The 15,296-nt window shown below is 45.6% G+C and overlaps 1 protein-coding gene across 5 annotated transcripts in view; it reads right to left on the reverse strand.

The window, feature by feature from the left end:
• Positions 1-14,738, reverse strand: part of LOC142582339 (uncharacterized) — a 31,055-nt gene extending 16,317 nt beyond the window's left edge. Inside the window, exons 1-5 of one of the 5 annotated variants that reach the window (XM_075691944.1) lie at positions 14,509-14,738; positions 14,268-14,416; positions 12,788-13,096; positions 5,252-5,427; positions 959-1,030 (exon numbers count right to left, since the gene is read on the reverse strand). In XM_075691944.1, coding sequence (XP_075548059.1) covers positions 959-1,030; positions 5,252-5,427; positions 12,788-13,072 — 533 coding nt within the window. In that variant the 5' untranslated portion in view covers positions 13,073-13,096; positions 14,268-14,416; positions 14,509-14,738. Of the gene's footprint in view, positions 1-958; positions 1,031-5,251; positions 5,428-12,787; positions 13,113-14,267; positions 14,417-14,508 lie in introns of all 5 variants that reach the window. The other 4 variants (XM_075691940.1, XM_075691942.1, XM_075691943.1 and 1 more) reach the window with 4 other exon arrangements.
• Positions 14,739-15,296: the final 558 nt, after the last annotated feature.

The following is a 15,296-nucleotide window of genomic DNA, read 5'->3' on the forward strand; positions in this document are numbered from 1 at the left end:
TCAAACAAGGCAAATAAACATGTAGCGCAATCACAGATTCACAGAATCTTAGATCCCACCTCCATTCCATCCACTCCATCGGATGTATTGCGTGCGACGGAAGGCGGCGCGCTTGCTCCCCGCTTTTCTCCTTTGCGCATGCAAGACTGAGCCACCATCGTCGGCTCACCCATTCCACCCCACCCCCTACTCTTTCACTCGCACATACAGCATGCAGTGTGCGGTGACGACGTTATTGCCCTGAGACTTCATACGAAACATGAGGGCGACGGCAACAGCAGGAATGCGCCTGGAGTCTTTATATAGTTGCTATCACAATAATATAATAGTATCCCGCAAACGAAGCATGCCGTGGCCGATTACTTTCTGCAAAAGAAGTAGCAAACTGTCACCATGCGACAATTCGCTGCGCCGCAACAATGTATCTTTTTTTTCCTTTAGTGGGGCGGGGGCACCGAAATGAAAAAAAAAAAAAGAAAACGCGAACGAGCGTATGTTGGCCACAATCCAATGCCTACTTTGGGCACCTATTGTGACTACCGAATGAATATTGAAGAAAACGTGAGACGCTTGGTCCGCCGAGAACCATATGCATAGTGCTTGGTATTTTACACCGGCAAGACAAGACTTTCTGGAGAGGTTGCGCTCACGTGAACATGGTGTAATCCGTCAGGTCTTAACAGTGATGACGGTGAGTGACCATTGTTTCTTTTCCTCGTCTGCTAGCCAGAAGGCGTCCAAAACTCTGCCAGGTGAAAATTCACTCGGCCAGAGAAAACCACACGCGCACCGAAGTATGCTGTGCGGTGGTTTCGGGACAACACAAGAAAAACGCATGCGCTCTGGCTGGCTCTGGCAGCCCGCGGGTAGGGTAGCGAGAATAAAAAAAATTTAAGAGGCTCAATGAGCCCTCACGAATAAAAGTCAAAGTAGAAAAAATAAATAAGAACGTAGTTACCCTGCCTGGCTTGTGTCTTGACATGGATGCTTTGGCCGATTTCGTAAAACGTAGCCAGGTGGCCCGGTGAAACTGGATGATGCAGTGAACAGGGTGAAGAAAGGGAGGGGGCGCTTGCTTGGTAGTTGATGCCAATTTCAAATCACTCAAAAGTGGAGGGGGCACGCTTGCTTGGAATTTTACGGTAAGCAATAGACTTCTGGCATACGTCACACCATGCCAGCGAATGTCACAGTGAGGTCTCAGTGCATGTGCAGTGACCCTGGTTGGCAAAACACGGCAGACAGGCAGGCAGCGAACTTTATTAAGGTCCTGAGGAAAGACTCGGAAACCCCCTTACGAGGGAGGAGCCGCCGCGCCGCGGGCCCTGTGGACAGCCCATAGCTGAGCAGCGAGGTTGGAGCTCTTGAGCGCCTCCTCCCACTCTCCTTCCGTGGTGAGATGATCACGGTCAGATAATGAAGGACACCGCCAGAGCATGTGTTCTAAAGTGCAGAAGGGATCTCCACAATCCGGACAATCGGGCTCAAACGAGTCCGCGTATCTGCTTACCCTGGCTACGCTGGGATAGGACCCGGTCTGCAGCATGCGAAGGGTGGAAGACTGAGGTCTGCAGAGCTTGGCATGAGGCAGGGGATAGACCTTCCTGCCAAGCTGATAGTGCTTTGTAATCTTATTAAACGTGTGGAGTGAGTCCTTGTGGTGCCTCGTGTCTGCATCTGTGCCTGCGAGCGGTGTTTCCCCGGTACGGTGGGTGAGTTCGCGCACGCGGGCGTGGGCCAGCTTGTTGGCTATGGGAACGACGGGGGCAAAACACAGCAGCCGCCAGCTTTCTGCGTGGTGCAGTTGCGCAGTGCGTGGTGTAGGTGAGCGCCACGTGGATGCGCGTTTTTTTTTGTTTTTATTCAAACCTTCACAATTCTCTGGCCAGCCAGATTAGCAGTGTTGTGTGTCTGAGAATATGGGCATGTGGCAAGCTACGAGATAAAAATCTGGCGATGCTAGCCTTTTTTACTTGCGAACGTGAGCCACATGGTGGTCTGTGGATTGTGCGATGAAGAATGTCGGCTTTTCCATGGAGTTGTGCCACATTTGTTATGCTGTGGTAAGGTGTGCGGCAAAAAACAGCAACAATATAGCTCATTTTTGCATCGAGAAACGGACCACAGTGCTTGTGCATGTGTGTGTGGCGCCGATAGAGCTTCAGTACCCGTAATTTTTGAACAGGTGAGAATGAATGAGATGCGACGATTAGTGAGCACGTGTATATCAGTGTCATCTGCAGAAAAAAAGAAAAAGAAAGAAAATACTGAAAAATAATCTATTGACTGAATGATAAGACTATAAATAAGCTTCCAGCATGTTTTGACCTTTGCCGAAGCTGCGTGTGTACATTTCATAACTGGGAATGCCAAAATGGCAAACCACTGAAATTATCGCATTTTAATGCAGATCTTACGGGTCTTAACCCTTTGAGGGTCAATTACGTAAATATACGGCGCCATGAACAAGTCCAAAATGGCCGATGCCACATATTTAAGGCGCCATCCATACGTTTAAAAAGCGTGCCAATTTTTTAACTTTTTCTTTTCTGTCATGTGCTGCCACTATGCGGGGATACAGGGGAATTTTTTTCACGTGCCTCCCTCTTTCGGTTTTCGTCACATGGTTTGTTTTAGTGCTAGTTTACTCTCACGCATCTATATACTGCCGCTCGTGCAATGGCGCGCGGGCAGGCAGGCGGCGGCTTGGGTTTTGTTCCGCGGGCGGTTTCGCTTCTTGCGCTTGCAAAACTAATGGCTATCTCATTAGTAATCGCTCACTGCATTTTTTCAGAGACTCACGAAAACTAATTGCCTCTGGTTGGCAATAAAATGAAGATTAGCAGAAGTTTGTCATATGTTTTGTTTTTTTGACGGGCACACAACCACACAGTTTTCTTGAGTGCGCGCACCTACGTAGTTTTGATTACACTATGGATGTACATATTAGTTTAAGAGCAGGAACATTTGAGTCTTGCGAAATATTCTCGTGTGCACATGTTTAAAGCCTTGAACTATAAGAATGCATCAAATTTTTTATTCTTATAAGTTTATTTCCGTTTTCATTGTTGTTATTCATGAATGAAGAGTAAATATATACAAACGCAAAATATATTTCTCTGACTTTACGGTCACCCAAGAAAAATTATGGTAAATTTTTATTGAAATAAGTCCCTAAGAAGAATTGGAATCTGAAATTTAAAAAATCAACCCTGGGCGGTCGCACATGGCGAAAAACATCGACCCTCAAAGGGTTAAGTAAAACTGAACTGTCTTTCTTTTTCTTTACTGTTATACTCATCTGTACGGCACGGACTTCATGCAGTGATGATGCTCATAAACATGCAAAAGTTGGATCTTATAAAGTTGAGAGCAGCAAAGGGAGGCAGCAGACACAGCGAAGTTACCACTCAACGGATTATGTATTTACGTACGCTTGTGCTTTGTACATTCACACGATCATGGCTGATAAGTAAAATTAAATCATGGTATTTAACATCCTTAAGCTGCACAGCGGCTTATGGGGGACACTGTGAGGAAAGACTGCGCATCAATTTCGAACAACTGGGGTATGTTACTGTGCTCCCAAACTAGGGTAACAAGTGTTTCTGCATTCCTCCCTCACCTGAATTTTGGCGCCGCCACTTGGTATGGCTCCACTGAGCTGCCGTGATGGTTATGGCTGATATTCGTACATGAAGTTCATCTTATATATTGTTTAAAACTACAGTGTAAATGGGGCACAAATGAGTACCTTCACGACAATGCATTCCAAATTTTTGATCGAAGACCGGTCATTTAAGCGAAGTATCATTTTGGTATCGTGAGAATGTGCATCATCTGTGATAAGTTGTTTGCTTTTGAAGAGTTATAAATTTTCGTGGCTGTCTGATCTACCGAAGAGGCACACACTTACGAAATCACTACATGCCGGCTTTAGGGAGGCATGCACTCGGCAACAATGCTACGTTGCTGTGCCAGTAAAACAGGGACAATCATACTTTCTAGGCACAGTTTGTAAATGCTATCACTTCAATAAATAGCAATATGCCTGAATTACGATAGCAGCAGTTGATGTACAGGCAGCACTCTAATGCAGAGAGAACAGGTTGCATAGACGTTTTTTGCCAACCAGCGCTCACTTTGGAGGTGCGGCAGATGGGAGAGGCACTCTCAGTGACATCACACTGTTTGCAAACAGGGAGAGGTCTATAAATCATTTTGTGCTTCGTACACACCTTAACACGACATAAGGGGAGCTATGTGCTTCGCAACCTGTTGCTGTGTGCATGACTGACAAGACTTTCAGATTCCTGGTGTATTTCATAGACTGTAGGGGTTGTGATACAGTTAAATGTGTGCTATATGACGGTACAAATCCTTAGATGGAGAAGAAAGATGCTATCCGAAGCCTTCAGACTTTAGAGCATTTAAACCAAAATTACTTAACGATTCTATTAATTAATTTTCTTGCTCACGCTTTGTCAGTGATCTGACTGACGCTCCGCCTACATTTCTCAGCAGGATTATCTGGTTGTGAGTGGTGCATGATAAGACAAAGAATCAGTCAAAAGAAATTCTTACATTATACCGGCCCAGGATTCCGCAGTAGTTCTATCATACACTTAGAAACAGCATTACGCATGCACAATGTGGCTGTGTAGTTATAACGGAGGATGTGCCATCATGAACAAATCAAAGCTGAACAGAAAATTATGACAGAAAGCATCTCGTGATAACTGTCAACGGTAATGAGATTAGCATTGGAGCAATGCAGCGACATACCACTCCACTGCCATTGTCCAAGTGCAGTCACATGGAACTCCAAATTGTTGCAGAGACTTTGACTCTACAAGTTTCGTGCTGCATGTCAAATTGCACTCAATTCTCATTGTGTGCATGTCAAATTACACATGCATGTACTGCATTTCATGCGTGGAGGTGTTGCATGTCAAAATGCATTCCAAATTCATGTCATCACATTCATGCCATCATATGCAGGCATGTCATGTCATGCATCTCCTCATATACAGGGTGTTTTTTTTTTTTTAGCTGCACCAAATATTTTAAAGATTGCCTACAGCAGATAGCACAATTCTAACCCTTGATCTAAATTACTAATTGATATAATTTAGCTTTAATGCACAGTTATATCCAACGACATCATTGCTTGGCCTTAAGGGTTTCCAAACAGGTGTGGAAACTAAATCGCCTATGTACAATATCACAGGTGTAAGGCAACAAAGCTCACCACACAGAAGGGCCCTCTTGGTCTGAATCCTGTACGCCCACTTCCACAGGGTAGCGAAATGGCTGCTTCTTTGAGGACTGCGGCAGAGGATATGGAGCAAAGCCTCCAGAATTTGCTTTCTGGGCTTCTGCGAGCTGCTGTGCGAGGTCAGTATTCCGTTGGTTCTGCTCCTCGAGCTGCATCAAAGAGCAGAAGATGTCATAGTTTGTGCAAATCATTTAAAGTTGCTGTACTGATAACTATTTTTATTTGATTTTTTCTGTGTTATTACATTGATGCACTGTAATTATTTTACCCCAATTTCGTGTTTTCGTTGTATTTACATTTATGCACTGCTCTTTGCCTCACCAGTGTAACCTTTACCCTATGTAATACCCTCCCTTGTGGGCCTTTAGGGTTATTGTGAAATAAATAAATAAATAAAGTGTTAGGCACTATGCTCTAGGCTGATCACGTTAATGGATGTGTTTAAAGATACACATTGACTGGCTCAACCCATGAATGATGACAAGCTGATTGGAAAAATAAAAAGTAACAGTTGAACTTCAATAGACAGTTTTGGCATAGCGTTTGCTTATGCTCCGCTCCGCACACCATTTCACGCGCACTGGCAGCTATGTAGACTGCACTGATTTCGCTTAGCTAACAAGTGCGTCTCCCAGAGTCGCCAGTGACGTGCTCTCAGCTTGGCTGTAAAACGACAAACAAAACAACTAGACACACCCTGACGCTCCGCTCAATTGGCTTCTCAGCGGAATGTGGGCAGCGTTTGACGTTCTGCTGCCACTATGAGCATTATGCGCACACGCATCACTGTTCTCGGTAGCATTGTGCTGGGCGGCTGTGTGCAAATTGGTACGATACGCCGGTCTGAGGGGACCATAAATGCTCTGCTAGAACTGTCTAATATAGCGAGCACTGGTATAACAAATTACTGGATATAACAAGCCAATAAAAAATAATTCTCGCGTGTAAAAGAATATAGAATATAATGAAGGTATTGTTATGGGGATGTTGGGAGTATAAGACTCTATTTACAATGTATATACAAGGAGATTCATTGGGTTAAAAATTGCTGACTAGTAACAACACGCAGCAGCCAGCGTCTCATGGTCTTCTTCCTCTCTCTCTCTCTCTCTCTCTCTTATTTCACCCTTCCGTAACAGGACCCCCGGGTGGTGAAGTGCCGTCACGGCGCATGGTAGGCGAAGAACTGCGAGCGAAGTATGGCTTCAGCCGCGAAACATGCACGACGTCAAGAGGCAGCGGACTTGAGGATGGATGAAACTGTAACGGCGTGATCTCATAATTGACATAGTTAACTTGACATAGGACTTTCATAAGGCCCTGTGCAGCGAGAGAGAAGCTTCTGGGAGAGGCCGACCCGACGACATGATGACCGAAGCAGCACCCAAGCACCTCGGGCGAACTGAACATCACGATGACACCGGTTATAACGCTCATTCTGCAGATACCGCAAGGCTAATAAACAAGATCGGGCAACTTGACGTGCCATGTGAGCGAAATCGATGACTTCACGAGCGTACTCTGTGGCAACATGGGACACAGAAGGTAGGATGGTGTCAAAGGGCAAAGTGGGGTCGCGACCATACAAAAGATAAAAGGGTGAATATCCTGTGGTGTCATGTCGGGACGAGTTATAAGCGAATGCCACATAGCCAGTGTGGCGTCCCAGTCGCGGTGATCGTTGGAAACGTACATCGACAGCATCTGTGTGAGTGTTCAGTTGAGACGTTCCGTAAGACCGTTCGTTTGTGGGTAGTAGGCGGTAGACAGCTTGTGCTCAGTGGCACAAGAGCGGGGGAGGTCGTCCACAACTCGAGACAAGAACGAGCGGCCGCGGTCTGTAAGTAACTGTCGAGGTGCACCGTGCCGGAGAATGACGCCGTGAAGGAGAAAATCGGCGACGTCAGTTGCGCAACTAGTCGGCAACGCCTTTGTTATCGCATAGTGTGTCACGTAATCAGTAGCGACAGCGATCCACTTATTCCCTCTAGTCGTTGTCGGAAAAGGGGCCAAGCAGGTCAAGGCCTACACGAAAGAATGGTTCAGAGGGAACTTCAACTGGATGCAGTCGGCCGACAGGTGGCAGGGGAGGTTCCTTCCGGTGCTGACACAATTCGCAAGTTGCGACATAACAACACACACAGCAGTAGAGAACCAGCGTCGTACACGGTCGTATGTACGCGAAACTCCAAGGTGTCCCCCCGTCAGTGCATCGTGAAGTTGTTCGACAACGACGGACCACAGATGACAAGGAAAGACAAGGAGCAACTCAGGGACGTCAGGGTTGATATTGCGACGGTACAGGATGCCGTCATGCAGCACGAACATGCTGTCGGTGCTGCCAGGTTGCACTCCGGCGATGATGGACTGTAAGGATGCGTCGCGTTGTTTTTCAGCACACATGTCGGTCATGTCAGTGAAAGCCATCAGGCAGGTCACCGGATCACGCGTAACAGGATCGGGAGGATCCGTGGGGTGACGCGAGAGGCAGTCAGCGTCCTTGTGCAGACGTCCAGACTTATAGTCGACAACAAATGAAAATTCCTGGAGCCGCAAAGCCCAGCGACCAAGCTGTCCTGTGGGGTCCCGGAGGGAAGACAGCCAGCTGAGGGCGTGGTAGTCTGTAACGACCGAAAACGTGTGGCCTACAAATATGGCTGGAACTTGACGACAGCCCAAACTAAAGCCAAACACTCCTGCTTGGTGATGGAGTAATTTCTCCCAACAGGTGGCAACAGGTGGTAGCGTAAGCTATCACACACTCGGTACCATTCTGCTGTCGGGCGAGAACAGTGCCGATGCGGTGGCCGCTTGCGTCACTGTGGACTATGGTTGGTGCAGATGGATCAAAGTGGGCAAGTATGGGAGGGGTAGTCAGAAACCCGATGAGAGCGGCGAACGCGTGAGCTTTCTCAGGGACCCATGAGAATGGCGTGTTCTTCTTTAGAAAACCTGTCAAAGGCCGAGCAACATCGGCGAAGTTTTTGACGTAATGGTGAAAGTAAGAACACAGGCCAAAGAAGCAGGGCACGTCAGAAGCAGAACGTGGCACAGGGAAACTGCGTATGGCCTGAGCTTTTTCCAGATCTGGTTGGACACCGGATGCGTCAATGAGGTGTGCCAACACGGTAATTTGACAGCGCCCGAATTTACACTTCATGGAGCTGTATTAGAGGCCGGCTTTTCGGAAGACCGCAAGAATGGCAGCGAGTCGGGTAAGGTGGCTGCCGAACGTCGGAGAAAAAACAATAATGTCGTCAAGGTAACAGAGACAGATGGTCCATTTGTATCCTCACAGAAGAGAGTCTACTAAACGTTCAAATGTTGCAGGAGCGTTCCAGTTGTTAAAAGCAGCGACCCTCTCGTATGTCTCAAGCCAGCTTTCCGGGTCCTCGAACGTTGAACCGCAGAACGTCGGAGGCTCCCTGGGCTGCTGCAGCATGATGGGGGACGCTGGAGCTGCCATTGGGGTGGACTTGGTGGCGATCTTCCTGGTCGTCTCAGGCAAAAGTCCGTGCTCCGGGGGCAGTTGTTGAAGACGGCGGCTTGCTCGATGGTCCGGGACTACATTGGTGTTCTCTTTGCGGTCCAGGCGTGGATCACGGTTTGTCGGGGGCGTCCGGTACATGAACGAAAAGCACCTCCACCAGATGTCACGTGGTGGTGACGTTGAAGAACACAGTAGCAATACTGTGAAAGACAAAACTAACTTTTATTGGGCGAACCTGTGCCCACAAAAACAGGCTACACTTATAGCACAACGATAGCGGCGAACACGGTCGGCGATCGTCGAAAATCTGTTCAGCGGGTCAAGCGCGTCGGCTTTTATAGATCAGACATCGAATGTTCCAGATTAACCGCTGGGACCCACCTGTCTTCCACAAGGTTCTACACTATTCGCGTCGCGCATACATGCAATCAGATTACACAAGTTGCGGTGAAAGACAGTGGACGGAACCATTGATAACATTCCAGAAACTTCTTTTACATGCAGGCGTGTCCTGCGCTGTGCGATAAAATTTGTTAGGCGGCGAAACGTGGTCGCTACATAAAGATAAGTACACGTGTCAATAGCAATGTTTGACTGTTAATAACACTCTCAGAAGAAAATACTTGTATTTAGAGCTATGTTCATGCTGCATCATTGCTGGGTGTAAGGATAGGGTGGGACGTGGTTTATGAGCACATGTTGCAACAGTAAGGCACTACACAGTGTGCTGCATGACTCGTATCACATAAAAGCAATATTGAAAACATTCAACTGAGATGACCCAGGATCAAAGCATTTAGGAACATTCCGATACGGAATATTTTGTGGTAAATTAATAAGTAATATCCACAATTCATTTGCACGCTGCGAAAAGTCGGTAACAGTATTTTTCAAAGAAGCCAAATGATTCAACAGATCAACAGTAACATGCAAATAGAAGCCGTACGTAGGTCCAATCTGCTTATCTCCAGTTGTGCTGTACAAGCTGTAAATATGGCATCTGTGATGTTATACGCATGAGCCATTTATTGCTATGTCCAAAGCTGTGTCAGTGACACTTTTACTGAACATGCATGAATTTGCTTACTAATCTGAAAATTCTGAAGAAATTGCTGTATGCTGTTTGTAAGACTGTTTGGTGAGCGTCAGCTCTCCCACGCAGTGATGAGAACTCAATCAGAACATGGCCACCTACCACATACTTATACAGTTGAGTTCCATCGACTCCTTCCTTGCGGGCCACAGCGAATGGATCAGCTTGTTCGACAGCTTTACAACACACTGCCAAACAATAACAGGAACTCTTCTACAAGCAATGCCAATCACTATACAGCTTGAAGACTGCACATTTACATTTGGCCAGATTTGTGGACATCTTGGACAGATAGGAATGTATAAAAAGCTTCAGTGAGCAGGAGGTATCACTGAATTTATCTTTTGTTGCATGTTGGACTTCCCAGATTGAACATGCAAAATGTAAAGTTTGGCCAACTTGGCTGCATAATTTTTTTAATGGAAGCAGTTTAGAATCAACAAGTTACGCTGGGCCAGATTTTCAACTCCTACAGGTTCAGTGCTTTAATAACACCTCAAACTTTTTGTGTGACCTGGAGTACAATTTATTTTGATGTTTATGCTGCCATAATATCAAGTACAATTTCATTTTTCCCTGCAGGTGAGGTTGCTTTTAAGTTAGCATTACAACAGCGTATGTACAAGCATAGCCTCCCATACTTTTTTAATGCCTGTTCACTGAGATTAAATCAAGGGTCACTTAGAGGGTGCCACTTCCTCAGTAGTTGGTCACAGTCTATGCGACACAGAGCTATGTCAACTTTCTCTCATCAGATGTCATGTGGAAGCAAAGGAACAGCAGCACAACCACGTGGCAGAAGTTGTACATGCTTTACCAACAACAGGTACAAAATGTCTGGAAAATGTCATGCCATTGCAGTGGATCGTTTGGAGAGCGACTTGGCAGGAGTTGCAACAATACAGAAGGCTATGTTATGACACATGAGGAATGCTTCGCATTTTGTGGAGCTTTCACTCAGATAAGAGCATGCAATTTATTTCTGCTAGACCTTCTATAGAAGCGTGGCTAGCACTATGATTTCTTATTGCTGAATTACATTATAGCTGATTATGTTATGGTGCTCGGCACATGATGCAACAGCAACACACAGTGCCATAGGTAGAAATTATAAAGAAGTATGAGAAAGTAGTTGGGCAAATTAACTGGCAGTAATTTTGCTTGCATCGCAACAGGGATGTAACCATACAGAATAGATACACAGAACAAGCACCGTGCTTCTCTGTGCTTACGTCCCTGTTATGCTGCAAGCAATATGGGAAGTGCAGTGACAAGTATCCAGACAAGAAAGTAAAAGGAAGCTGCACTTTTTGACACATAAATTTATGAGGGTATGTGCACTTTAGCGCTACTGGCTTGCTATTTCCTACTCTGGGATGAAGGTTGCTTGCCTCACAACTCCTTGCTTCTTGTTCCTATATTTCCTACTGCTCTGTACACAGGCACTTAGAACAGCAAGAGGAAAAAAAATACTGGGACAGGTTCTTGAAACCTAAATGGCCAGTCCTTCAAATAGGTTCATCTCTGATCATGGAGACATGCTGAATGACTCTTGTAACTGACAAGTACTTTATAATGAAAAACCTACACAGGTGCTATACCTGTCAAACATGCTCAGCAGTTAAGCACGAGGTGTAGGTGCAATCAGTTGTGTCAGTGCTCAGTGTAATGCATTCTCTCTTTGTGGAGTGACTTAAGCAGCCATCTAAGAGTCCTTGGGAACCGTATGGCGTATTGGTGAAAAATAAGGATGGCAGCCTGCGCTTCTGTGTCGACTATAGAACACACAAGCAGATCACAAAGACAGACGTTTATCCACTACCGCGTATCGATGATTCACTGGACAGGCTACGAAACGCACATTACTTTTCTTTGGTGGACTTGAAAAGTGGCTACTGGCAAGTCGCAGTTGATGAGAGAGACCGTGAGAAGACCGCTTTTGTGACGCCCGACGGACTTTATGAATTTCAGGTGCTCCCCTTCGGTTTGTGTTCTGCGCCAGCAACGTTTCAGCAACTAATGGACACGGCACTCTCAGGCCTCAAATGACAAACCTGCCTGGTGTACCTTGACGACATGATTGTTTTCTCCGCTACATTCGAGGAACACTTATGGAGACTGAAGATGGTCTATGAAGCAATACGCTCAGCTGGTCTAACTTTGTAACCTGAAAAGTGCCATTTTGGTTTTGAACAACTTCAATTCCTCACTCACGTCGTTAGTCGTGAAGGTGTCCGACCTGACCCTGATAAAATCGCTGCCATTGCTAATTTCCCAACACCATCTGATAAAAAGGCTGTACGACGTTTTCTGCACCTCTGTGCCTACTATGGACGGTTTATTGCAGAATTTTCGCACATCACGTGGCCCTTAACACATCTCACCAGAGAAGATGTCCCCTTCGTGTGGGGTGAAGACCAGGAACAGGCATTTCACGACCTATGGCAACGGCTGCAGATGCCTCCTGTGCTCGCACACTTTGATGAAGACGCCCCGATGACAAACAAAGCCTATGAGCTTTGTATTTGAAGAAAACTTCACTTTGGCCCCAAGATGAAGCCCACAACCAACAAATTTTTGGCGAAGTCACTGTACCATCTGACCTAACCAGGAGGCTAGCTGATCACTGAGCATGACCGAATTAATGAGAAACTAAAAGCGTAAAGACAGTGAACATGGCAAAACAGTTCTACAGAAATCCACAAGCAGGACAAAGTTTTGACCTCGCGCATTCCACATGGTAGGAAACCTGTATGGGTTTCCTTTGTAGCTTCACACTGCCATCAGCTGAATGACAATTATTCCCATGCATGATACTTTCACTAACTTGCACATTTCCACAGGACTCACTTGATGATGAGCTCGAAGGTCAGCTAGTACCAACTCAGTCACCTCAAAGTCCCGGTTTAGTAAGTCTTGCACCAACCTTTGATTTCAAGTCTTCCGTTTCTTGGTCACGTTTGTCTAACTGCTGCTGGAGGTAGCCCAGGCTAATGTTTTTTGCCTCAACTTCTGCCCGAAGCTTTGCCTTGGCACGTTCAAGGCGGGCGATCTCGTCCCGTGACTGTCTTAGGTGACACTGCAGTTCCTCGAAGGCCACTTGCAGGCTGCAGTGTTCTTCCCCTATCAGCTGCTTGTCTGCAACCGTGGCTGGAACACTTTTTACATCACGGGCAGTCGCGGTCGTGCTTGGAAGCCGCCGCTGCGTCATGGCTGCAGGCAGTCCTTGTAGAACCTGCAAAAGCAGCAAGCTGCAGCAAATCTTGGTCAAATATATTTCCTTTCTACATATGCCCTTTACTCAAGAATTGTGATGGGCTGTTGGTGCATGCGTCAAAGTTTCATAATTTCATTTCAGAGCACTGGAGACTCTATTGCAAGAAAATTATGGTAGCAGGGTAATTCTTTGTGCATTTTATGGCAAGTTCTCACAATTACACAGTAATTAAATATCTATTGTGCAGTCATTCAGGGAGTGTTTTATCACAAAGATAATTTAATACTGGCTCAAAGCACATGTACAGGCTATTTATGGAAGCATAAATAACCTGTCTCTGTTGTTTAGGATGTATGTTTGTGGTAATGTTTGTATATTCTCTATAATTTTGCATAACTTTCGTGTTTTTGTTCTTTTTTTATGTATCTTGTACAACAATCTATTGCTATTTGTGTTATGTACCCTCCACGCAATGCCTTGTGGTGATGTAGGTCAAGTGTAAATAAATAAAATAAATAAATTACGAGAAGGGAAAGATTATTCCTTCGTCATTTCTGACGGAACGCAGCACATCAAAGATCCCATCACATATGGTAATCTTCAGGAAAGTAGTCGTTTGTACAAATACACAGCACAGTGAAATGGAATGGGGCAGCATTCAGTATGCACGGGTTCAATTCAGCTGAAGCTCTTTGTGGTTCTTTCCTTGCCACCACTGTACAGAACAGGCAAAAACAAGTTGCGTAGACAAGTATGTATGCCGTGACTACAAATGTAAGCGTTTTCTCTACTAGCCTTATTACCTCTTTAGTTTACGGTGAACTGACATCGTTACCAGCGAGTTACAATGCTGGTGTTCATAACATGCCTTTAGGAGCTTTTTGTTTTTGGATCGAGATGCGTGTGACTCGAAGCGTTTGTCGATGTCTGCACGTCGAGTTAAATGCGCCGCACTTGTACGCACTCAAGGTATTCGCTAATCACGTTTTGAGCTATGAGTAACGATCTCCTCTCTATCCCTGCTGACCTCTATGTGCTTCGCTGTGCATAAAGAAACAAAACAGGTTACGTTTGGCTTGGCAATCACGTCGGATAAACAACACAGGCCAAGCAGGCGTTCCACATCTAAATGTGTGTCTTATGAGCAGATAAATCAAGTATTGCTAACAATAAATAGGTGTTCCCGTACTTGAGAAACATAAAGTGCCCATGTCGTTGAAAATTACGCATTTTGCGACTTAATACGTCGAATAAGGTCGGGTACAACATGTGGCTTCTCTATTAGCTACAATCGCCCGAACTCGCTCAGTCCCTCCTCATCAGAATTACACGTAGTTCCTGAAAGACAGAAAAGAGGGGGCAGTTAACACGCGAAAGAAGACACAACTTAGCATCACGACATATAAAATTTATCATGCGTAACAACTTACACAGCGACTCTTTCCGGAGTGAATGGATAAAGAGCGACGATCAAAACACACACGCAGAAACGGCTGGCCAATCAACCGATCAACCAACAAACATACTGTTCCTGGTTTAGTAAGCCTGTCACACAGTTTTCCAGTGCACTAAAGCCATTTCAATAAAACTAGCGGGAGGACGCCCGGTAACGCGCCAACAAAACTAAACCACAGTGGCACAATTCTGTGTTTTGGATTTGGATTTCGCAGAATGGTTTGGATTGGATTGCGTTGGACTACAAGTTTGGCGCTGCGGTCTGTAGCGTGCGTCGCGCTTTTTTTTTTGATGGTGATGCTTATTGACATAATCTTTGGCACATGGTAGAAACAAATAGTCACCTAGCCTGCTTGATTTAATTCTGTTTTTCTACATCTATCGCCATATAGGCTTTTGTGCGATCTCGATCTTAACTTTTGTGTTTAAAACTTCTATCACTATATCGTATCATTACCTACGCTTGCAATGACTCCTGTTCTATAAATCTCTTCCCTGCTTTTTTCCCACCAATACTCTAAACGTGTCTTAATTATTTCGAGTGCTATGTGGGAGTACCTGAATGCTCTCTTTCCACTGGATAAAACTAGAATTTCTGTATGTACAGGGACACTATAGATAAGAGAGAGATAAGATAATGCAGAGAAAGGCAGGGAGGTTAACCAGAGGTAGTCCGGTTGGCTGCCCTGCGCAGGGGGAAGGGTTAAGGGGGATAAAAAGAGAAACAGAGCGGACACTAGATAAAACTTCGTGTGAGTGCTGC

Source organism: Dermacentor variabilis, chromosome 5 (genome assembly GCF_050947875.1).
Source record: "Dermacentor variabilis isolate Ectoservices chromosome 5, ASM5094787v1, whole genome shotgun sequence".
In the NCBI taxonomy this organism is placed as follows: domain Eukaryota; kingdom Metazoa; phylum Arthropoda; class Arachnida; order Ixodida; family Ixodidae; genus Dermacentor; species Dermacentor variabilis.